The 25658-nt window shown below is 38.6% G+C and overlaps 1 protein-coding gene across 5 annotated transcripts in view; it reads right to left on the minus strand.

Annotated features, from left to right (window-relative positions):
• Window positions 1-25658, minus strand: part of OSBPL6 (oxysterol binding protein like 6) — an 85703-nt gene that overhangs the window by 18708 nt on the left and 41337 nt on the right. Inside the window, exons 9-13 of one of the 5 annotated variants that reach the window (XM_008687184.2) lie at window positions 21127-21201; window positions 15506-15671; window positions 12352-12485; window positions 2789-2896; window positions 998-1135 (exon numbers count right to left, since the gene is read on the minus strand). In XM_008687184.2, the coding sequence (XP_008685406.1) occupies window positions 998-1135; window positions 2789-2896; window positions 12352-12485; window positions 15506-15671; window positions 21127-21201 (621 nt within the window). The remainder of the gene's footprint in view (window positions 1-997; window positions 1136-2788; window positions 2897-12351; window positions 12486-15505; window positions 15672-21126; window positions 21202-25658) is intronic. The other 4 variants (XM_008687188.2, XM_040643427.1, XM_040643426.1 and 1 more) reach the window with 4 other exon arrangements.

Consider the following 25658-nt stretch of genomic DNA (forward strand, 5'->3'; position numbering starts at 1 on the left):
AGAAAGAAAGAAAGAAAGAAAGAAAGAAAGAAAGAAAGAAAGAAGGAAGAAAAAGAAAATTCAAAGTATGCTTAACTAAACTTCTAAATTTCAGTAAAAGAATCAATTTCTGCAACTTGATCAAGGAAGATTCCCTGCTTCCAAGACCTAGCCAAGACTTATGAGCATGAAGAAGAACCCAAAAAATCTTTATGGGTACAAACTTCCAATTATAAAATAAATAAGTCCTGGGAATGTAATGTACAGCATGGCAACTATAGTTAACAATACTGTACTGCATATCTGAAAGTTGCGATAAGAGTAGACCTTAAAAGTTCTTATCACAGGAAAAAGATTCTGTAACTATGTATGGTGACAGATGCTAACTAGGCTTTTGGGGGTGATCATTTTACAATACATACAAATATCGATTCTTAGGTTGTACATCTGAAACGAAAATAATGTTGTATGTAAATTACACCTCAGTAAAAAACAAAACACCAAAAAAGTTTTTATGTTAGCCAGTGGTAACTTCCAAAAATCTTAATTACCCAACCAGATATTCCAGACATCATCTTTCTAAAGAAGCTCAAATCCATGTCTTTGGTCAAGATGTGTGTGTGTGTGTGTGTGTATGTCCAAGCACACACACACATGCACATAAATGGTAATTTTCAAATTCTTTTATTCTTTCTACATTTAACTAGTCTCCTCTACAAAAAATCTCTGCCATCAACTATTCGGATACCCTGAAATACAAATCGTACAACGGCGTCTGGATGAATGCTAGATTCTTTCCTTTTATTCAACAAATGTAATAAGTTGGCATCCAGAAGTGTTCAGTGCTCAGTAATCAGGAACAAATGTAGTTTGCATGCTTTGGGCTTTCTTACAATTTGAGAATCTTACTGTGATTAAAAACAATAAGAAAAAAGAAAAAAAAGTCCCCATAGTCTTACTTTCTTTCACCCCAACTCCTCATCAGAAGCAGCTGGAGTTGACACATCAAACACCTTACCTCATTCTCTGATGAGCTTGCAGAGAGCAGCACCTCCTGGGCGTCAAAGAACTCGGACACAGACTCTGACATGGAGAGGCGGCTCTCGTTGGCTACCTGCTGTGACAGGGGGAGACTGACATGGATTTGCTCACCGGCCTATAGAGGACAGAAGCATTTGGTGTCATTGTTATTCCCTTGAAAGAAAAGCTATTTGTTCAAATTAGACCATGACGTACTAGGCCAGATTTCTAGAGAAATGCACACCATATGTTAAAAGAGTGGTGACCACAAGTAATTTTCACTTGCAACTCAGTAATGACCATGGCCTAAGTTTCCTTCTAATATGTCTGAAGAATCCAAAAGGCACGGCTGAAAGGTGATGGTACTGTGACTTGATTTCAAATCAATGCTCAATGGATATCAAGTGGAGTTTAACAGCTTGAACCCCTATGAAGACCCTGAATCGATTAGGAAGACAGGTTCATTCTCATATTCTCAGATCTGTCATTACTAGCCGTAGTCTAACCAGCGTGCTAAATCTTGACATATTTGTAGAAACCTCTAGAGATATGCTAAGAAAACACTGTATAAAACTAAATCTTTGAACCAGAATATATAGAAGTCATTTTCCAATATGGTTGTGAACTTTAACCAATGAGATAATATGACTCGAGTATTAAACCTATGGTAAACTACATTTTTATTCAGTAAGTGGTATATAGAGAGAGTACAAATAACAGGTTGCAAAGATTCAAACTAAAACTGTTAACAATTTTTGAATGATGAAGCTGTAGAAATACTTTTGGATTCTGAGCAGTTCAGTGAGCAAGACAGTCACCAGATACCGTGTGAGGCACGAAGGTGAGTGAGCGTAGGGTAGGCAACTTAAATAAAAAAGAAGCTGTCTTGGGATGGCATTTCCTAAGCAATTAGAAGGTAGGACCCTGGCGCCTGTAGATGTCTAGTAAAATGTACACTGTTCTGTAAATGTGACCTTCAAATGAGTTAAAACCCTCCCCTTGTTACATGTATCATATCACTGTATATAAAGCTCTAGTATTACTGTTGAAAAGTATAAATTCTCATGGTTATAAAATAGTAACTTTATCAAGGGTTATAAACAGAATTATACACTACGTCTAGCTCAAATACTGAATGTTCTCCTGTCCTTTTCACATTATGTCAAAAATTCTCCTGAAAAATGGAGTGATAATAGCACCTACCTCAGAGGTCACTGGGAGTGTCAAATGAGATAATACATGTAAGGCTGTTAGCACAACGCCCAGCACACAGTAAGCATTCACTTGACATGTGCTAGCTATTAATTATCCGCCTCCCTATTAGTGGCTGTAATAGCACCATTAGTATTATTTTAGTCAAGTTAGGTGATTTCTCCTAAGATAGGGCTTTTAAAATAAACCTTAAGAAAGCTTTCATTTAGACCTTCTCAGCTAAATAGGTTATTTCCCCCAACATTTCATGGGCCGTTAGATGATAAGGAACATTTCAAATGAAGACTGTGACAGACACAGAGAATTCACAAGCTGGAGCCGATACGTAAACCAAATATTCGGTAGCATCAGGTGAACACAGATATAAATACAAATAAAGACTGATCACCAAGAATAAATGATATCGAGCTCGTGTACATCTTTCACTCCAAAGAAGACCAAACTGTCAACAATACAAATATTTATGGAGAGAATCTTATTAACAGTGAAAGAACTGTATTAAAAAAAAACCCAAAATACGTAGTTGATTTAGATGCTAGAAAGTAAGTACTCTACATCTATTAAAAATGAGCCTTACCTCATCAGGGCTAGGAATAATATTTACACTGACAACCTGATCACAAATAATAGATTCTGAATGTATTCTGTTCAACCGACTTCTTAGTTCAGCATTCTGGTTGAGTGCCTTAAAATAACAAAAATTGCACATGTAATTTCAAGTTAATAAGCAAGCATAAAACAGAATAAGCACACAAAAACACACTAGACAAGAGTCTATGATGTTCTTAGTTATAATTTTTGAAGTCATTATAGGCCAGATCCTACCGGTAAGAAGGAAGTGAATGGCTCAGAATTAAGGGATTCATTTTTTATACAGAAAGAGCGCTACTTAGTAGGTTAGTGGGTTGAAAGAGTTCGTGGATTTCATAAAAATGATTCATAGAATTTTCTCCCCCTTGGAGTCAGGCCCATTACATCCACGCCTGGTCTACCACCGCATATATATTATATTTTACAGCCTGCAATAAAAACTACTGATTCTTTCCATTTTGGGTTCTAGTTTTTAAAATTTGGGAGTTGTCTCCAAGCCAGATAGTGATCTTAAAATTTATTTGGAAATGGGGTGAACAATGAACTGGCTTTAATTTGTAGCATTATATTTTATTCCAGTGAAAAAATAGTTGTATTTTCATTTTCTAGGAGCACATAACACATGACAGTGCAGAACGAAGTCAGGTGTAGCCCAAAAGGTGCCTTCAGTGAGCAGTGCAGACACTGACAAGCACAATAAAGAACATATCACCGGAAGGAACTAACTCCAAGTTATCGCCATCACTACTTTCAACATACCCTCTGCATCAGGAAAAATGCTACCTGGTATAACAGTTAAGGATGTGTGGCAAGAAGAGAATAGCTTTACGTGAGCTTTACTCCCTACGGGTGCCCTGGGGACAAAGGTACTTGCACTGCATGGGTGCATGGGAACATGTTCCATATATATAAGATAGATGTAGCGAACTGGAATTACATCAAGGATCAAAGGACATGTGAGAACAAAGCCCAGTGAGAAGCTGGACAGTTCCTTTCCTTTGCATTAAAATCAGCAATGAGAAGACAGAGGTGGATGCCTAAACGTCAGGACTGGCAAAGGCATCTCCCCCAGGGAATGGGCGGACTGCTGTCCTTCAGATGGAGTGTATGCATGTAATAAACCAATACACATGCAAATATAGCATCATAATTCGAACTCGGTATCTATTAAAACAGGATAAACTACGAAGTGGCTGAACTTCACACTTGCGTTGAGCAGTGCCTAGGCCTTGAGCATGGAGCATAGACTGGCCTCTCCTCTGTCCCTCCAACACGGCGTCTGCTTTTTGAGAAAATTGTTCACTCACAGCTTTTGGCTTTTGTTTAAACTCTTTGTATCCAGCTTGTAAAATATGTGCAAAATATAACACACCTGGTCCAGTGGGCTGTCAGGTATTGATGGATTGAAGGTGGATACAGATCTTATAGTTGCTACATTGACGCGTTGAAGGAAATATATGGCTAGCTCCTTGAGAAAACAGGGATGTGTTATTTAGCTAAAAGGTGATTACTCTTATAGTAAATGAACCATATACTTTAAAGGAAGAATCCTAATATCTTTACATTCTGCAGAAGTGGTCAGGATCACCTTTCCTAGAGCACAATCTCAAATACTTGGTAGTTGGAAAAAAAAAATACCGCATTACCCCGTCCTTTGTGGTCACGACACCATGTTATTTGTTCTTTCACTATTTTTTTGCCCATGAGTGTGCTGTAAGTTGTCGTTTACTGAAATATTTAGAATCAGATGTATTTTACTGTCTTTTAGTGGGAGGCCTCATGGTGGTGCATTTGACAGTTTTAACTGCAGAATCATAGTCTTGACCTAACGGTTTCAGACAAACTTCAACGGAGGGTTTCTCCAAAGTGACTGCACCGTCACTGGAACAGAGCTAACAAAACAACGCCACGAAGACTCAGTGGTGAGGATAAATAATGGTTTTCCTCAGAGCAGGAGTTTTCAACACAGGCTTGCCATGTATCACAAAGCTTGTACTATTGTTTGCTCTGAATAGCTGACGTGAAATTCTCATTTAAGCTCTTATCTCAGCCAATTGTCATGAAATGCAATTGTGTCTGCAGGTGTGTGTGAAGGTACACACAGTAACTCTAGCCATAGTAGTGATAGGGGATGAACCAGGAGTTCAAAAGGAAAATTGTGTTCATAATACATATGCAGTGGTAGAAGAAGGGTGGTGCTCTAAAGCCCCCAAGAGCATGGAAATAAGTACTCTTCCAAGTCTGGCAGCCTCAGCGGCAGAAGGTGGAAGCAGGCAGACAACTGAGCGTGCAACGGTCCATTTCTGCACATCTTTCCCGGGAAGCTCCTCCTTTTGCCTTGATCATACAGACTGTTTCTGACATTTGCGACAGCCAAGTGCCCCAAGCTCTGTGGTGTCGTGCTCTCAGGCAGTGCGGGGGACCACATTTATTACTTCCCCCCTTGAAACTCAACCACTTTCTCCATAATGGTATCATGGAAATCTTGGGAACATGAAGGATTATAGATATTTTCTGTGAAAGGACACTATTAGCAATAATTAACATGGAAGAGCCCAGATGATGGCAGAAACAACATTCAGAACATACCCAAGGATCGTGAACCATAGAGAAGCAAGGAAAAAGGAGGGGCATCATTAGCTACTCACACCAGCCAATGAGCAAGAAAAGCTAAGGAGACGTGTCAGTAATGACATTGCTCTATTAGTGGCAGATGGGACCAAAGACCTAACAGGGAGCGAGCGCCATAGGAACTATACTTAGATTCTTCACCAGGCAGGTTCCAGGGTTGTTTTCACTACTTGTTTGAGTTAGTGAGCTTGGACTCCACACAAAACTCTCCACAGAGCAAGCTCATCTCCCCATACCTCATGTCCTTCAGACATATTCAAGTTTAATATATCCGAGAAACAAACCGTTCCTTCTCAATCTATAAAAGAAGTTACCATCTTGAAATCTTGAGTCAGAATCATTGTCCAAATCCCTACTGTGTTGGCTATTAACTACCATTATTCAGCCAGGCAGACAATGGGTGAGGATGACCTTCGACTGGGTGAGACTCGGACAGATACATTTTATTGAACAGAACTGTGGGTTCTGGGAAGGAAACGTGGAAGCCCGAGGGCTGGAGAAGGATATGAAACATATGGCAAGATGGAATCCTCAGAGACTTAAGCCCTTTGGATAAAAGCAAAAAGGAGTGAGAAAATCAGTATGGCAGCTGTCAAAGTGAGAATGATCAACAACCAAACCCTGGGAATCGCTTATAAATCACCTTTTTAAAAATTTTAAAATGAGTACCTACTATTACAGTATATTTGGAAAACACAAAAAGTAAAAAAAAAAAAAATTTTTTTTTAATTCATACCTTACTACCCTTTCAACCAACGGTTGGAAGCTTGGTCTATTTCTTTCTAGTTTTTTTCCTATACATATTCCACATTATTTAATGGGTGCATACTTTACATCTGTGTCTGCCACTTATTCTTTGTATATAAATATTTATGTTGCAAACTTCACAAATATGACCTTAATGGTTGCATAATAAGTGATTATCTTCTATAACTGGATACTTATGGTATTACTGATTTTTCCTGGAATAAATAATGCTGCCATGAATGTTTCTATGCATAATGGTTTTCTACATTCAGCTTTACTTCCTCAGACTAGACATATCAGTCATGGGTCAAAGGGTCAAAGATAAAATCTTTTTAAGTCTTTAGAAATATTGCCAAATTATGTCCAAAATGACAGCAATTTAAACTTAGTGGATAGTTAAAAAGCGATAGAAATAATTCCATGAAGAATAACTTCATGCACAACAAATTTTCCCACATTTCAGGGGATACGAATTCAGGAATACTCTTGGAAGTTTTATCCGGATAAACACCCCTGAATATTTACTTTGTGTATGTGAAACGTTGTAGACAGTAAGGATGGTGAACACTACAATTGGGATTTTAATTATGGTACTATGTGCCTTCAGTTGATTTTTTGCTTACATTTCCATATATACCGTATTTCATTGATTTTAGACGCACGTGTCCTCCTACCTTTAACACCTCGGCAGCACTGTCCATTTCATGGACAGCAGCTTGTTTTCTTTTTTAATACTGCACATAATGATGGTACATCTAACAATCTATGGCATGTTGATTAAATGAAATTCATTTAGTACAAGGAACATATTCTGCCGCTCACATTTATATGGACCCAACACCCAGTACATATAGCATAAGCTGTGCACAGATTTTGGGGCCAGAGACCAAACTAATTACGGTGTTAGAGGGTAATGTGTTTGAGACAGACTCAAGTCAAGTCAAATCTTTTACTATTATAGTAATCTGGGGTACTGAAGTTACCTTAGTGTTATTATACACTATTTGATCTTGGTGTTCAGGGTACTATCTTACAGAGGACATGAAATTTTAGCTGTGAAATAAAGTGTAGAGACCGCATACAATGCCCTGTCTTACAGATTTGAATCTAGGCTGCGTCTCCGGTGTAAAAGTTACCTTTAAAGTTTCATGGAGGTAAAATAACAGAATTATGGATGTTTGTGTACACATAGATCAGGGAAGAAATATCACTTTAGAAGAGGAATTCATTATCCTGTTCAGCCTTGTAAATTATTACATGCCCAAGGCAGGTAACAATTTATTCTGAGCAGGTAGTGGAGAATGCTAATTTCATGTTATTTTCTATGCTATGTGTCTTCTAAAAGGATGATGGAATTTGCCAAGTTGATATCCTTAAAAGCTTTATTGAAAAGCAGCATTTTAATAATTTTACATATATCAAATAGTTATAACAAATAAAATATATACTTAAAAAATGTTAGACTAATTTAAGAAGTTATTTAAATATGGTCTCTTTCGCCTTCCCTCTCTGTGGAGAGACTTAACTGGTTATAAGAAAAATAACTGGGAGTTTAACTGATAACACTCGCATATGGATCGAGGATGCTTTCAGGCCACCTAAAATCACACTATAACATGAAGTTATGCTAATATAAAGACATACTCAGAACGCTTGTCTCAATGTACGCTATTTAAATATGTTGTTCAATTCTGAGTGCTATGTTGAAAGAGGGGCAGTGAAAATGGAGTTGGCCAACCCAGGATGGCTCCATCAGTTAACTGTTTCCCATCCTCACTGTCTCCTCGTCTTCTGGTTTCTTCCGTCACAATATGAACATGCTGACATAGCTACCAAACTCCAAGGCTGACTTTCAGTCCATATACTATTTGCTGCGTAATCATTCTTTTTGAGACGGTCAAAACCCTTTACTGTTGATCCCAATGGTCAGCGCCATCCAAATTCTTTGGCTGCTTCCCCTAAGTCTCCATCAAAGGATCCTCTTTTTGTTATGTCCTTTAACCATTAATGTTCTATATAGCAGCACCCCTGACCCTCTTTTCTTCTGATTTATCAATATCTATAACTTTGCCAATGTACCAGGGTATCCGCATCTTTCTGTGTAGCCAGACCTTTCTCCTGAGCTCTACATCCATACATCTGATTGTCTGATGGATGGCCCACAGACCCCTCAGTCTCCAAAAAAATCACTACTTAGGCCTGAAGAATTAGTTCTTCTTGTATTCCCAGTCTCAGGGAAAAGATCTATTACTACTGTGTTACACAAAGAGTCTTGACTCTGTTTTCTTGTCCCTGTTTAACATGCAGTTGATTTCCAAGCCATGCTGATTCTAACCAACCCCCTCCCCCATCTTTGAAACTCATCCCTTCCTCCTACCAACTCTGGTACTTCCCCAGCCCAGGTCTGCATTATCTCAAGTATCTTAAGACTCTGTCCAACTAGTTTCACCTTAATTCCAACCATTCTCCATACTGTACCAGAGTAAGCTTTCTAGATAAGAAATATGCACTCATATTTTCAATTTCTGGCATTATCACTCATGAGTTAAAATCCTATAAGGCTTCCCCAGCACTGATGAGATAAACCTAAACTCCTCTGTGTGGCCCTCAATGAGCTGGTTCCCATCTACTTACTTAGCTATTTCCAGATTAATTCTTCCTCGTTCACCCCATGCTTAGGCCACTATGAGTTAACCGCCATTCTTCAGATACGCCTTTAGTGGTTTAACCATAGATAGCGATTTCCTAGAAGGGAGTAAACTGTCTATACTCTTAAATGTCTAAGCATAAGCGACGGTGAGTTCCAAAAGAGAGTCCAGCCTTATGGGCAATGAGTAGAGACAGCCAGCGAGGGTACTACTGGCCCAGTGGGAGGTACGGGAAGAATTAAGAACGTGAACATGGCCGAAATGCTGTGATAACACACAATAGGAAGCACTGAGTTCTCTAGTGAATAGGGTATAACAGACTGTCTTTATAGTACCAAATTATTTTTACACTTTTTGAGGATACAATTGAGCTTTCTGGTTAAAAAATATATATATAACAGCCAAAAAACAAAACAAAAAAACCACCCACCACAAAACAAAACAAAAAACAACCCACGAAAACCCAACAAAAATCTATTGAAGCTCTAAGTTTAGAGGCAAACAAATTATGTTTTGACACAAGAAGGAAATATTTAACCCCCCAAATGGAAAGTGGATATAACTTTGCTTTATTTTACTTTTATCATGTTAGTATTGGGCCCTTCCTTGTAACCTCCTGCTGTCTACTCAAGCCCGGTTCAAAGCTCAGTTCCTCCTGATCTGTGGCTCTGCTCTAAGGTCAGGGATCTCCCATTCTTTGGAAAAACCAGAGCCCCGGAAATCTGCACCACCCTTATGCTGCCCTGAATGGACTAGAGCATGGTCCATTTAACTGTTTCCTTGGTAAACACTGCTCATCTCACTAATCAAATCATAAGCTTCCTGGGGACATGGCCAGTTACTTTTATCTTGGTGTTCCAAACCTTGCACTATACCTCATAGTTGAATGAAATACAATGAATAAATGAATGAACAAATGAATCATTAAAAAATTCCTCTTTATCATCATTTCTAATCTGACGCCACAAACCAGATCTCTACTTTCCATTCTCTGTCTTAACAAACAAACAAAAGCAAGCAAGCAAGAAACAAATACATTTTCAAAACAATCAACAAAACTAAAAGGCAACCTATGGAATAGGAGAAGATAATTGCAAATGATATATCTGATAAAAGGTTAGTGTCCAAAATATATAAAGAACTGATATAACTCAACATCCCCAAAACCAACAATCCAATTCAAAATGGGCAGAAGACATGAACAGACATTTCTCCAAAGAAGACATCCAGCTGGCCAACAGACACATGGAAAGATGCTTATCATCACTTATCAGCAGGGAAATGCAAATCAAAACCACAATGAAATATCACCTTACACCTCTCAGAATGGCTAAAATAAAAAACCAAGAAACAACAGGTGTTGGTGAGGATGTGGAGAAAGGGGAACCCTCTTGCACTATCGGTGGGAATGCAACTGGTGCAGCCACCGTGGGAAACAATATGAGGCTTCCTCAAAAAGTCAAAAATAGAATTACCATATGATTCAGCAATCACACTTCTGGGTATTTACTGCCCATCCCCCAAAAAAGAAGCACCAATTCAAAGGGATACATGCGCTCCTATGTTTATTGCAGCATTATTTACAATAGCCAAGATATGGTAGCCCAAGTGTCTACCAATCGATGGATAAAGAAGATGTGGTGTTTATATATACACATACACATACACACACACAACAGAGTATTACTTAGCCATAAAAAGAATGAAATCTTGCCATTTGCAACAACATGGATGGAGCTAGAGAGTACAGTGCTAAGTGAAAAAGTCAGTCAGAGAAAGACAACTACCATATGATTTCACTCATACGTGGAATTCAAAAAACAAAACAAGCAAAAGGAAAAAAAAAAGAGAGACAAACCAAGAAACAGACTCTTAACTATAGAGAGCAAACTGATGGTCACTAGAAGGAAGGTGGGTGGGGGAATGGAGGCTATAGGTGATGGGCATTAAGGAGTGCACTTGTGATAAGCACCAGATGATTAAAATAAAAATTAAAAAAAAAGTTTGTGTAAAGGAAAAACAAAAGAAACAAACATATTTTCTTATTTTTCTTAATGCACGCGTATACCACTAAGCCTCTATCATTTACTACACCTGAAGGAAACACTGCAATGTTCAGGGGGATAAGAATATATTTTGCACATTTACAGGATGACATCTGTATGTTTACCTAACCATTATTTTGATCTCTCTGATTCGTGATACTTTCAGAATAATGATTCCAAAGATCAATTACCACAGACTGAGTGTTCCGACAGATACATGACGTGAGGAGCCCAAGGCAAACCATTAAACTGTGCTTATGATGAAAGCCCTCTGCAGACTGGCCCTACAGCTGCTGCTGTGAGTGCGCATGCTCCCGAGTCCCCCCGGTTTTGCACCGGAAGCAGGATATGCACCTCAACTGACAGTGTTTTATGGTGAACACGGCAAGTGTGGCCCAGGTAACAATACTCAATAGCATGAAACTTAACACTGAGGGTAAGCTGACAGTTCAGGGACATAAGACATGGCGAGACAGTTTGTCGATATTTAGGAACTGAGGGAAACTATTCAAGCAGGAGCCGATCCACATGGAAAACCACTTACCCAGGATTTGCTTGCTCCTTCACTCTGATCCAAGGCACCAGGAAGTGAACAATATTTTATATAAACACTGAGTTCGCACACAAAATCACATAACAACATTGAATTCTCAAAGGACTTTTTAAAAGTGCAATTATAGACTAAATGAAGGAAATATTTCAGAGAAGTGCTCAGGGTAAAAAAGCATTAAGTGCAGTTTTAAAGGATTTTTATCAGAAATTTCAACTTTGATATATATCGGTATTTGATGAGTATTACGAAGATCAATATATGTTGAATAATATATAATGAATTATATATAATGAATATATATTGAATAATATATAATGAATATATATTGAATGTATTTTATGATGTACAATATATCTTGAAATACATGAGTCTAGCTTCAGGGAGCATAACTTAGATAGGAAGAAAATTCTAAAAGTATAAATCAGAAAAGAAAAAAACAGGTAAGAGGAAGCAATAATTTTCAACAGATTGAGATGTGGTATAAGTGGGAAAATATGAAGTGTGGAAGATCTAGTAGATACTGTTGTATTTAACACTGGATTAAATATATTCTGGAACATATATTAGAAGTGTAAATCATGTCTAAATGCATGATTTGTCTTTTAAAACCAGGGGCAGTCTTATAAATGACCACTGAGAGGCATCGAAAATATTCAATCAGCCAAAAAACCAATTATATGTTTATACGCAAGTTTAGTTGATTTTTACTCTTACCTTGACCTATTTTGCAAGAAACATTTAACTTCAACTTTAATTTAATTAAATTAATTATTTTAAAAACATTTTAAAATTTAATCCTGACATTGCAATGTCTTGGGGGGAGTTTCAGTTGAACGTGCCATGCATGACGGACCACCTCCACCCCCAATCTTGCATTACGGGGTAGGGAATGCATCACGAGAGTGAAACAAACACTTTCGTTTACCTGAGACAGTGACTGTCGGAGCCGTGCCATCTGCGTGCTGTGGCCTTTATTGTGATCCTGCTCAGAAACCATCTGCTTAAGCTTCTCCTTCTCTATAGCTATGCTATTAAATGCAGACTTCAAAAGAGAATGCACTGGGTGGGGGGAAAAGGGAGAAACAAACATCAAATGGATCCAGAAAGAATATACAAAATTACAAATCTCTCAGCACTTTAACTCATGCACAGACATTATCTGGAGGGATTATATTACAGTCTAGTTAAAAGTCAGCCTTACAATGGAATCTTCCAAAATATCTATACACAAAACAAATATGGTAATGGTAATTAATTGGAGTAAAAAATTGAGCATTTCATACCAGAAATGACTTAGAAGCAGGATACAAAATACTGATATCAATTCTTAAATATCAACATTTAGAAAATTAATCTATAATTCCTAGAAGGAAAAGGCAACAGGTTTTATTCTGTCATGGTTGATAAGAATATTTGAACAGTGCTGTGTATGATGAATTCTCATGCAAATAATTTAGAACTATCCAGATATTATTTCCCAAAGCAGGTACCCAAAAAGTGCATTTTATAAATCCTGCCAAAATAAACCAGGAAAAGCTGATTTAGAAGTTCTGACTAGTTCTCTTTGAGGTAGGAAATGATTTGGTCTTGAGAATAGCACTCGAATTACTTCCTCAGCCAGGAATATCTTGATGTAAGCAGTGCGTTCAAAGAGTAAAACTTCCAGGTTTAAGATGAATAAGTTCTGGAAAGCTAATGTACAGTTTGATGACTATAGTTAATAATCCTGTATTATATCCTTCAAAGTTAAGAGAGTAGATCTTAAATGTTTTCACCACAAAATAGAAATGGTAATTATGTGACACAATGGACATGTTAGCTGATGCTATGGTGGTAATCATTTTGTAGTATTTAAATGTATAAAATCACCAGGTACACCTTAAACTTATGAAATGTTATATGTTAATCATATCTCGATAAAGCTACAAAAAAACCCCAACAAAATAAAAGCAACAATAAAAACAACATCCCCCCCCCATTTCTGTATACCTAATAACGTACATTTGTAGGTAGACTCTGGGGTAGTCTTTAAGTTTGAAATACAAGAACGTTGGATTTCCAACTCCTATCTTTATAATAACAGTTTCTATAATATGCAAAGTCTTCTAAAAATAGGGATTTCCATATTCGAGAACAGTTATTTTTAAAAGAAGCGGAAAATTTTAGTAAAAAAAACCCAGGCCTGAATGAAGAGGGAAAAATGGTGGGATCACGAGGGACTCACAATCTACTGATTTATGTGCCACATTCTAGTCATCATCAATTTAAAGGTAATAACTTGATAGCTGGAATACAGTAACCCCACTGGCGGTTCTAAAAGCAGACTCTCATACATCTCAAAATCCATAATTCTTTCTAAAGAGTTCACTCAGTAGTCATAGAAAAGCCCTTTTTTCTAGCATAGTTGGAAAGAAAATATGTTGTTTCAACAGGCTTTAAAATCCTGTTGAAACATGGATTTCCTGAAAACCTCAGGACTGCAACTGAATACACAAAGCTTTCCTGGGGCTATCGTCAAATTTATTCATCTCCCTTTAGAGGCTGTGCTATACATACTTAATTCACACATTTGTTGTCTCATTCTGCCTGCTCCTACAACCACCCCTTGTCCCCTTGCCGTTAGAAGTAAAAGTTACTGGCCATAATCCTATGCTGTTGTGTAAAGAAAATAACACTGCTCTAGTCTAATGATGTAATTAGCATCTGGCTAAGAAATGTAATAAAAATGTATCAGGAGTAAAATAGCAGGTGAAAAAGAGTTGGCCTTACAGAATCTCAATTGAGAAATCTACAGGAAAAAAGGGTGGTGAGGAGATGATTTAGCTTAGTTGTTTTGGGATTATAGAATTAAAGAAATATCTGATAGTACATTTTTGATGATGGTTTGAGAGTATGAAATCTTGTTGACTTCAACATTCATAGAGATGCTCTCAGTGTGTGCCCCTTCTTTTCCCGAGCCACCAAACTCTTGAGCATTATGGGGGCACATGAGATGTTCCACTTAGCACACATTTTCAAGAATATTTTATCACCTACTACCAACAGCCTCAGGGTAAATAAATGTGATTAAGTCAAATTAGATGTTAATGATTGAAAACCACAGAATGTGTATCTTTCTTCAAGAGATTATGCATTTTAAAAGACAATGCCTGGGAAGGTACTATCTTAAGTCAAAAAATGAATTTCAGCAACTGAAATTTAAATATTATAGCAAAACTGGGGGATGGTAGTTTGGAAGGCAGGCTCTTGGTAAACACAGACAGGACTGCTCAGTCCACCTACAAGCTACTACCTGCCTCTTATTTATTAGACCCTGCTCTCTGTGGCTGACAACACCTGAACTTATGCAACATGCCTTACTGAAAATTTGATACAAAAAAAGGGACTCCTCAGTGGGCTCAATTTCCCCTCCCCTCAAATCCAAACTGGCCTGTGAAGCTCTGGCCAGTAGAGTGCAGTGGAAGTGCCACGTGAACAGGACTGGCAGCTTCCATTCCCTCGGAGCCCTGAGCTGTCATGGAGAGGGACAGGGACACAGCTGTGTGCGACCTTGCAGCCATCCCACCAACATGCCAGGAACATGGGTGAAGCCACCTTGGACCTTTCAGTCCAGCCCAGCCTCTGGCCGAGTATTGCCAAGCCCAGGCCATGCCACACGGCGCAGAACTGCCTACTTGAGCCTGAGCTACGGTCAAAATCCATGACTTTATTTAATAAAGGAAAAGAAGAATCACAACAGAATTCCTTCTAAGGATAACCCACAAGTCTGTATTAAATGAGAACTAAGAGACACAGAAAAAGAGATGTTGAGTTGTAGTGTCTGCTGGCCTGCCTAGGATACGGATCTTCGTGTCTTTCCTTCTTCTTCACCCCCATTATGGCACTTTCTTTCTTTGTTCAAAACTGTGAACCAAGAGGCAGGCATCATACCCCACTGCATTTTGTCTCTAGAACTCTGATCAGTATATACACTACTTAGTCTTTCTACCATGACCACCTGGACAAGGATGGAAGTGTAAACGGCAACTGCTCACCAAAGAAGAGAGCTTCTGTTAAGGACACGTTATATTTGTTGTTACCTTTCTGTGCAATTAGACAAAATTCTTCTTGAAGCTTTGTATAATCCGTTGAACTTTCCAGAGGGTCGGTGAGGTGGCTAGGAGGAGTCTGAAATTCAATATCTGCACAAAGGTTGGGGTTGGAGGAGTGCAAGCGGACCGGTGACATGGTAGCACTGAAAGGGACCTGAAAGGGGACAGCACAAATTAGGAAAGAGCAACAGTACATCGGTCCACATTCTCGTACATAGGAAAAATCGCGTCCCTCTTCAAAATACTAAGTTCCTTTGTAATGACACACCCAGAGACACTCAGTACGCGTTTAGTTGGCAGGTGGCTGGGGTGGGAAGGAGTCTCACTTCTGAGAGTAGATTTAGTACTGCCGTGGACTCATTGGTTTTTCCCTGTTACAGGAAGAGATGACTACAGAATGACAGGAAGGAAAGGCAGAATCCCAGATAAGCTTCAGCTCTGAACGCACAGTGGGATCTAAAAAATCACTGGCAGGAAACAGTAGCTGGAACTCTTACAAAGTCTGGGTACTTGTGTCAAGGACTTTTTATGCTCACTTGTTTCTGAGCCTGGAGCAGGAGCCTACCAAACAGGTAAAAAATGCAAGAAAGATTTACTTACTCAGTGGCCATCAGATAAAACATAAACAAGTTTAACAGTAAATATAATCATGCTTTAAAGAGACTCAATTAAATTTGAAATTGATTTATTAAAATACATTGGTAAATGAAATATATATGATATAAATTACTGTCGTTGACCTTTGTATGTTACATACAACACTGTCACACATACAAACATGGCTTATGAAATGGCCAATATTGAAAAGCATTAAGTAAAAAAAGTCATATTACTATAGATTTTCCCAAATGGCTAGAGGTACTTCCTTGCCCACACTGGATCTGGGCTAGGCTTGTGATGGGCGGGGGCAAAGCACCATTCCCTCTCCTTCTAGAAGGTTACACCTGACCATTATAAATGACATCAGCCAAACATTCTTGGAAAATGAGAATACCAATTCTATTGTAAATCATATTACCAATAACCTCCCCGAATTCCTACTGCACAGATGTTCCTTCAGTTATCTTCAAGAATCACTCTTAGATTCCTCCACAAGCTGAATTTTATATAAATTAAGGGCTAATTCACACTTTCCAGCTAACAAGAAATGCACTGTCTGATGTAGATGTATATCAGAACCACTCCCCCCCCCATTTTGCTAGAGCCTTTAACTTCCTGACAGAAGAAGAGAGAGTGAGGGGGGGAGGGGTGAGGAGGGAGGAAGGGAGATAGAGAGACAGAGACAGAGAGAGAGAGAGAGAGAGAACAGGCAAAGGAACATGTACTTGTGTACTGAGGATACACAGGATAGATGGAGGAGATGGAGAGAACCAACAAATCTAGGAGTTTGTGGACCTGGGTGAGGGCAGCTGAGATGGGAGGGGGTCCCATGGATTTATATTGCTACCATTTTTGGCAGTGGCAAGGAGTTATTATCTCAAAAGATATCCAAGGCTTACTGGGGAAGGCCGTGAGCATGAAGCTTTCTCCCTAAATTCGGCTAAGCTGAGCATGCTACTATATGATATCCAAGGCGTCTGGTATCTGGAGTTTCCAAGTAACTCTCTCTGGTCCTCCACTGGGACCTTGGCTACACTGAACTGGGACATGTCAACAACTTGTTTGTCTGGTCAGGATCAGAATTTGTGGCTATTCCAGAGGAGACACACAAAAGTGGCAGAGAAACCATCTGAGAAAACTAAGTCCTTGGGTTTAATAATGTGCTAGAATCCTGTCCAGGTAACTCTGTGATAATAATGACTGAGGTCTTTGGGGATGCCTATAAAGGATGTGGAAGAATATTTGAGGGATATTGAGATAAAGGGAACATCCGACCTTAACTGTGGTGATGCTAAATCTAGACAGAGCAGTGAGTCCTCAGCCTTTGGGGAGGGACACAGAGAATCCATGGGAAGGTTAGTGGAGATTAGGAAGTCGTGGGGAGAAACAGAGACTTGAGGAAATGGGTAGATCAGGGAGTGTGCAGATTTAAGGATTTGATATGGTTTCCAGACACAAAGAACTAGAAGAGCATAAAAAGAAATGGTGGGTGTCCGATAATGGGGAATGTAATGTGTTGAGGATCATGGAAAAGGGTTTTGTCTGCACTCAGATGCCCTCAACACTCCAAGGACTGGCATGAAGTAGAAAAGGAGGCAGGGAGGCTGGGGGAGGCCATGATGCAGTAGAGGCCCAGACATTCCAGTGAGGACCCAGACTTGTCCCTGAGATAATGGCCTGTCTATTAAAAGTTGGAATCAGGTGCCGAGAAGAAAAACACATGTTACACATTTATTTTTTGAACATAATGAAGTTTAAATTGGCAATTAAAACAGTAAAACTAATCTTGTATATAACCCACAGGGAAAGGGACTTGGAATGCTCCATTCAAACTGCAATCAGACAGTTCCCTGGGCAATTGAACCCAGTTTTTATATACTTCTGACTGAAAATGTTTATATTGCTACGATTTTTGTTAAAAGAAGCATATGGAGGGATGCCTGGGTGGCACAGTGGTTAAGCGTCTGCCTTCGGCTCAGGGCGTGATCCCGGCGTTATGAGATCAAGCCCCACATCAGGCTCCTCCGCTATGAGCCTGCTTCTTCCTCTCCCACTCCCCCTGCTTGTGTTCCCTCTCTCGCTGGCTGTCTCTAGCTCTGTCAAATAAAAAAAAAAAAAAAAAAATCTTAAAAAAAAAAAAAGAAGTATATGGATCATTTTAATTGAAGAATTCATGAAATGAAATTGAGAATACAAACTGAGGTGTATTAATCTAACTCTCATTGAATGCCTCTTCAACATTCAATTAGAGTTCTTTACTCAGTTTTTTGTTCATCAATTTGGGTATGAAAAAAAATTTAAGTGATAGCTAGGTCTTCTGTCTGTGATGGCTCGGGTGGGAGCTGTCTACAGTTCTCACTCTTCGCGCTCGAGAATCCTCAATGTTGGATGTAGCCTTTACATCCTGCTCAGGAACGAAGTCCAAGGCTTCCCCGAAATCCTGTGCCAGGGAGGAAGACTGATCTTGGAATATTCTGGGGCTAACAACTGCAGTTTGGAATGAGGATGTTAGGAGGTGCTTTTAACACCTGTCTACAAAGAAGTTAAAAGAGAAAAATGGATTGACAGTGGAACTGTGGCACCGAAATTTAGCAATGGTAAACATGAGTGAGAAAGGGAACACGTAACAGCAGATCTAAGGGAGATACTGAGCAGATACAAGGTATGGAGCCAATGTGAAAAGTCTCCCACTGTACTTCCTCTGTGTTGTGTGTATAGGGGTCCTCGTGTAGAGAACTCATTGCACTGGGACCCTTGGTGTTCTTCCACGGGGGAGGGGCTGGTGTGTTTCATTTTCTCACCCCCCATTCTGTTGGGTCTGGTTGATGTTACAAGTGAGCCATTTTGGGTGCTAGTGCTAAGAATCCACGAGAATAAATCTCTGAAACTTCTCCTTTGGGTGCACTGTTTTTTGGGAGCAATCTTAGCTGCCCCAGATATTTGAGTGGGTCTCCTCCTCACTGAAAGAAAATAAGTAACTAGGAGTCATTTGCAATAATTCTAGGTAAAAGGCACCGAGCTGGATAGGATAGGTTCAAAATGTATGGGATAACTTAGTGTTGGGAAGAGGGAAGGCGAGGAATTAAGAGGAACCCTGCACCAAGAGAAATAGGGCAGCTGAGTCACCAGTGTCAGGTCACTTGAGATATGAATGAGGGGGTGAGGGGGCCAAGGGGGCAAGCTGAAGGTCCGCTAGATGGTATCATGCTTTGCTATGGAGTTCAAGCTACAAATCCTAAAGGGCTTAGAGCAACTATTCCCTCTAGTTATTTCTGAATACATTACTAAATTTTGCCAACTTTTCTCATTAGATGCTTGGAATTATTGGAAGTTACTCTCAACTTCTGTGGTCACTGCTACCCTGGGAGGTGGGAATTAATACTTTCCTATTTTAAAAGCTTTTTCTTTTCTACTTCCCATTAAAAAATATATATAAAATAAATATATACTTAATAAATATTTAATAATAAATATATAAAAATATATACATAAATATACATATATAAAACTATTCTATCCAAATAGGTTCTAATTCCAGTTTTATTATATTCACTCTATGTATCTGCAATTAAAAAAATGAACACAGTAGAAACACGCTTCCCTGAATGTCTTCTCAGAAGTACATTATTTAAGGAAACATAGGTATTTTCACAGAAGGACTGACCTTTCCTTTCGATCCTGAGATACTGTTCTCTGATAATCATCTGGATTTCCGAATTTTATAAATGAAAGATTAAGAACTATTTAACTAATTTTACATGTATCTATTAGCATAATCTGTTACCATGTCTGTGTCCTATATTATGCATACATGCATAAGGTAAACACTAATCATGATATGAATTTCATGAATTTGTTCAAATGTTCACAAAACCGTGAGTTTAAGAATCAATTCCCTTAATAAACTCTAAGCCACTAGTTCATTTCATAATCAAAAGCAATTCTCTCTCTCAAAAAATCCAGCTAAGCAGTGAGATATAAAGGGTCAGTTATGAATCAAAAGTAGAAAACCAACAATCCTCTCATGAGTATCCATTCTCTTACAATGCAACCAAAACCTTTTCATTCTAGTCTTCAAGTATATTCCACCCTGAGCAAGAGCAAGACTATTGTTAATTCAGAAAATACTATAATAGCCAAAAAAACTAACATCCATGATTGCTATGAACTTAGTATTCTATATTTTAAAAAGCTGACAGGATGACATGATTAAGCAAATCGTATGATTTGCTTTTATCCAGCAAAGGATTCTTGTGTTTACATATTGTATTTCCTATTCTGCATGCACCATTCACTATTCTAAACAGCTTCAAGTCAATTTAAAATTTTGGTTATTTGCTTTATGTGTTTCAGTACTTGCTCTACCCTCCTAATAAACCTTAGATACATATTAAACGCCATCTAACTTGGTGGTTTTCGCCTTTCCACACTATATAGTTTCTGATTTTCAGCTCAATATTCTTTCCAGAAAATTTTCCCTTGCTAGGTGTAGTTTGGGTAGCCATTTAGAGATGACATCAAAATTCACCTTTTCTTACCCTCTCTTTTCTTTATTCTCACATCCTTTTCAAATAGTCACAATGCTACAAAAAAAAAGCACAGTTTTTGTCTGTAGTAACATGACTTTTCTTAGAAAAACAGAAATCAGTTAGCAGAGGTTCCAATATCAGTATGACGAAAACAAACAAACAAAAAATAACAATATCATTTTAGGACATTCCACACCATAGAGAGCCGTACTCAGTTTCGCCACCTTGGATTTACATCTTATACCGCCAGGAGAAGAACTGGATTAGGTGGTCAGTTTTCCATTGCAAACACGAATACCCGTGTGCGACACCTGCCATGCAGAGACAGCCACAGAACATGCGAAAGCTATGCCAGCACAGGAGGGGGCTACGATCGATGCCACGGCACAAAGACGGCACCACGGGAACGGGGGGGAGGCGCCACTTGGACCCAGCTGCTCATTCTTATTAAACGTCCACTTGAGATTGAAATCCACTCACTGTTGTAGCCACGGCTGCCGCTAGCCTCTGCCTGCGCCGAGTGGTGCTGAATTGGCCCTTCGCAGATGGCCCTTCCTGACAGTGAATGAGAGAAAAGGAGGGGGGGGAGAGGACAGGATGTGGGAGGATGAAAGATAATCAGACAACGAAAAGGGAGAGTTTTTAAGTGGAGTTGACTTTTCCCTAAATCGCAGCATTGAAAAGTATTCAAAGGGACATTCACGCTGGGAGAAATGGTCACTGTTCTCACTGCAGAACCCCCAGACACTTAACGTCTAGTTGCTGAGTATGACCCCACCCCAAAAGGAAATGGGAAGTTATGAACCGATGAACAGCTTGTGATTTTAAGGTAAAATAAACGTGCATATCGTTTTCTTCATGTGATATGAAATCAAAGGCATTTAATCAATGGAAGCAAAGATAAAGATAAGTACAGGAAAAAACTATTAAATAATGTACAAAGGCTAAAACAAACAAGTTGTAATGGGAGTCTCCCATTAGCCAGGCAGAATTTTTTTCTTTCTGGCTCGGAGGAAAGGTACAGGGGGAAGGGTACCAGGAATCTAAAACGTCCCATTTATTCCCCTAGTAGAAAGCTCTCTGAGACTCAACATTGGGAATGGTGTTGGGATTTTCCGGTGAAGAATTTTCCAAGGAGGAAGCCCGTTGCATAGCATAGGAGAAAAAGCATTCAATGTCCTCTGTGTTGGGACAATGCCTGCAAAAATCAACTAGGGAAACCTGAAGGCAGAAGTTTCATGTAATGATGTGCACCTATGCAAAAACCAGCAGACGAAGCTGAGAACTTTCTTTTTTGTCTCTTTTTGGTGGACAGGATCATGGGATAATGATATTTCCTTCTAACTACTCAAGTTTACATCTGTCCGTGTGACAGACCTTCACTCTTCATGGTTGTGAATGATAAATTCAATTCCAATGAACTGAGACGTACTTAGGGTCCCTAACAGTGCAGATTAAGCAAAAGCAGCATACTGCTTTCGTCTTTTTGGAACAATAGAAAAATATTTTAAATTCCTAGAACTCCAATTCTCTTCAAAGTTTCCCCATTACATTTCTCTTCCGTGCTCATAAGTCTTCTGCATGCATGATGTAAATGTTTATTGAACACATCCATCCATATAAAATGTGTTTCCCACAAAAAAGTTTTCTATACAAAATCCCTTCATGCTTAATGTAGTAAGTGAAAGGAGAAAGAACTTCTTTTTGCCCTGCAGTATAATTTGAGCATCTGTGAGACCTAGGACAGCTACCCGTGAACGATACCTGACCACGTATCTGCTACTCCCTGCTTCCTGCTCTTCCTCATTTGCTCTGACAACTAGGGAGCTAGTATTAATTTGTGCTGTTAGTCATGTAGGAAACCTAGTAGCTCTCTCATTCATAGCACCGTTTAACAATCCTTCCCTTCTTGCCCTCCTCTACCTCATTGGAAACACAGTCAAACGGTTACTGTGTAATAAGGATAAGGAGAGTTTTATTAGAACCAGAAATCTGAAGTTTGGGAGAAAGTCCTTTTTTTCTAAAAGATTACCTCCAGAGAGCTTTCTAGGACAGATGTCTTCAATGAATTACACAAAGGATTTCTCATATTTCTATGAGATATGGCCATGCAGGTCTAAAATGTAACCTTCCTATTCGAACCAATAGCACAATCGAACCCATGTTATGAATAAGATATCAAGCATACAGTATAACATGTTCTTCATTTCTACTCTCCTGAGGTCAATTTTTTTAAATGTTCCATTTTATAATTATTTCAAAATAACTACTGCAGCCTGCTGGACGCAACGTTCAGTGCATAATGTCATTAAGAACAGCAGCAGCAGCATAACCACCACGACCACCGGGCAGTCTGGGCTCCTCCACAGACAGCTGGTGTAACTCCAAGTTACCGACAACAGAGGGGCCGAACCGTGAGCCGCTCGCTACACAGCCTCTCAGGTTGGCTGCAACAATGGCACAGAGAAGGTGGCTCAAATAGGAGATGATTATGGGCTCAAAACCAATACTTGGCGCCATCTGCTGGGTCTCCTATGGTCAAGGAGGGAAAAACCTGTGTACTGGGGTGGGAGAACGTAGGGGGCATGTTAAATCCACTAAATAAAAATAAATGCCATGCCTCTCTGTAAGGAAAATATCGATGTGTAAAGAAAGACATTTATATTGGTCATAGGCATCCCTGGCTGATTTTATGGATCCCCCAGCCAAGTGTGCATTTTGGAGAAATTTTCAAGTAGCTTCCCACTATAAAGAAGGAGCATCCTAAGGGCTCCGAGAAGGCCTGTTGGTTTGGGTGAGCAGAAAAGGTGCAGGGATAATACCAAATTCTGAAGGATTCACCCTACCTTACTTTTGTTTTACCAGTCTAAGTGCAAGCAGGGTTTCTCTGGGAGTAATAAAGAATTCACTGCCACCCCCAAGTCTACTGATTTCCACTTGGAGTTAGAACTAAATCTCTTACTTTCAAAAGTTTAAAGTTTTCTTAGAGTGTGGGGATGAGATGATTTCTATTTTCCTCAAAAATAATTAAACTAGTATCATAAGGGCCATACTGTTACTCTTTGGCAAAATAAAAACAAAGCAAACCAGCATAAATAAAAACTTAAAAACACACAACCCAAATATGTGGCAGAAGCATGAATGAAAAATATTTTCCTGCTTTTTGAACAATTTCTTCTGATGACTCAAAAAATCTTCAAAAACTCTCCTCACACAGAAAAGCATGGACTAGAAGGGCTATTCAGACCTGCACTCTTGTTTCCTCTGGAAAAAACTGAGTGGCATGGGGGCCACGGTGGGCCTTGGAGCCCCAGCAGGCTGGCCAGGGGCACTGTGCTCACACCCTCTGAGGACCAGCCAGCCTGGTGGAGACAATAGCTGTGAATGGCAATCTGTTCAGGGGCATACCTTCTAAAACTGAGACTGAAAGACTATCTGCCTACAAATGTGGATGTTCTTATGACGTTGGCCACCTGCAATTATTTTTTATAATGATTCTTTTTTCTTGGCTATGATTACCATAGATATCATGTTTAAAAGAGTCCCCACAAAACTAGACAATCATATGTCCAAAGCAATTGAAAATGCCAAAAGCACTTTCAGGTAAATTTTTTGTGAAGTCATTTGGCACATTTGTCTCTATAGTATTAATGTTCTGAATAGAACACACCAAAAAAACCATACCTATTGAAGGACCACTATAAATTGTGTTCATAGAATACAGATATTCTAACCAGAAAAACATGCATCTTTAGTGCTTATGAAAACTTATTTTCAAATATACCAGGTTAGCAAGCAAAGCAACAAAGAGTTTGTTATTTACACATTCAGAATTACAACACAAAGAATATCAATATAATCAGAATTAAAGAATTATTATTTATTCAGAAAACACCAAAGAGTTCTGGAAAATAGTTCCCTTTACCTTTGTATTAGAATATAAGTTGATTTATAGTGTAATACAAAGAAAAGCAAAATCCTAAGTCTGATTTTGATTATGCAGGGCAAGAGTTTTGTTTTGTTTTGTTTTATAATATATAGCTAGGATCAGAATAGTAAACATTCTTGTTTAAAAATCTGAAAGTAATATGATTTATGACATAAGAGGTTTTAGGCACTTACCATATTTCATATCATTACAATGCACTAACATAAGATGCTCTTCCTTTAAAGATTTAAAATTATTCATTTCAAATAAACAACTTATTTATTATAAATTTCAAGTACATTTATCATGAATCATCAAGACTTTTATGATTGATTTTAAAAGTGATTGTCGATGGCCAAACGATATCTGTTTGGAAGAATCATAGAATTTTAGAGTTGAAAGGGATTTCAGAGATCATTAGATTAACTCCATCACTTTACCTAGGAGCAAATGGAAGCCTAGATAATTTAACAGAAATGCGCAAGATTACACTGCCAGAAAATCACAGTTGATTAGACTAGAACCTGAGTTTGTTGAGGTCAATCTTTTGCAGCCCTCATCCCTTTTTATTGACATATAAAATTTTGAACAAAGCTAATACATGAAAGGCTCTTTTAAGATGTAGTACATATAAATGAGTGCTCATTACAGCACACCAGATTTTTAGCCTGATTTTTTGTTGAATTATATTTTAATGGTTCAAAGGTGGTAAATGAGAATGAAAATGCCATTTTGTAGTCATATTAAATAATTTTTACCTTTCTTTTAAATGATTTTTACTTATTCCAGAGTAAGAAGACTTCCCACTAATTTAGATAGTGCAATCCAGTCTGTAAAACACTGGCTTTAAAGCAGGTCAGCTACTTTAGGTTTCTTAACCTCTATGGACTGATATATAAAGACTACTATCTTAAAAGCATATAAAAATATGAATGAAGGAAAAGTAAAGTTTGTACCTGCAGTTGTATTTTTGTATCTTTGCTGACACTTTTTGTTCTCCATCGTCTTGTGACCCGCTTGTCTTTCTTTGAAATATCTACACAGTTAGCCTACATTACACAAATAGTTAAAAGCAACAAAGTAT

The sequence above is a fragment of the Ursus maritimus genome, unplaced genomic scaffold (genome assembly GCF_017311325.1).
Source record: "Ursus maritimus isolate PB19 unplaced genomic scaffold, ASM1731132v1 scaffold_1, whole genome shotgun sequence".
In the NCBI taxonomy this organism is placed as follows: domain Eukaryota; kingdom Metazoa; phylum Chordata; class Mammalia; order Carnivora; family Ursidae; genus Ursus; species Ursus maritimus.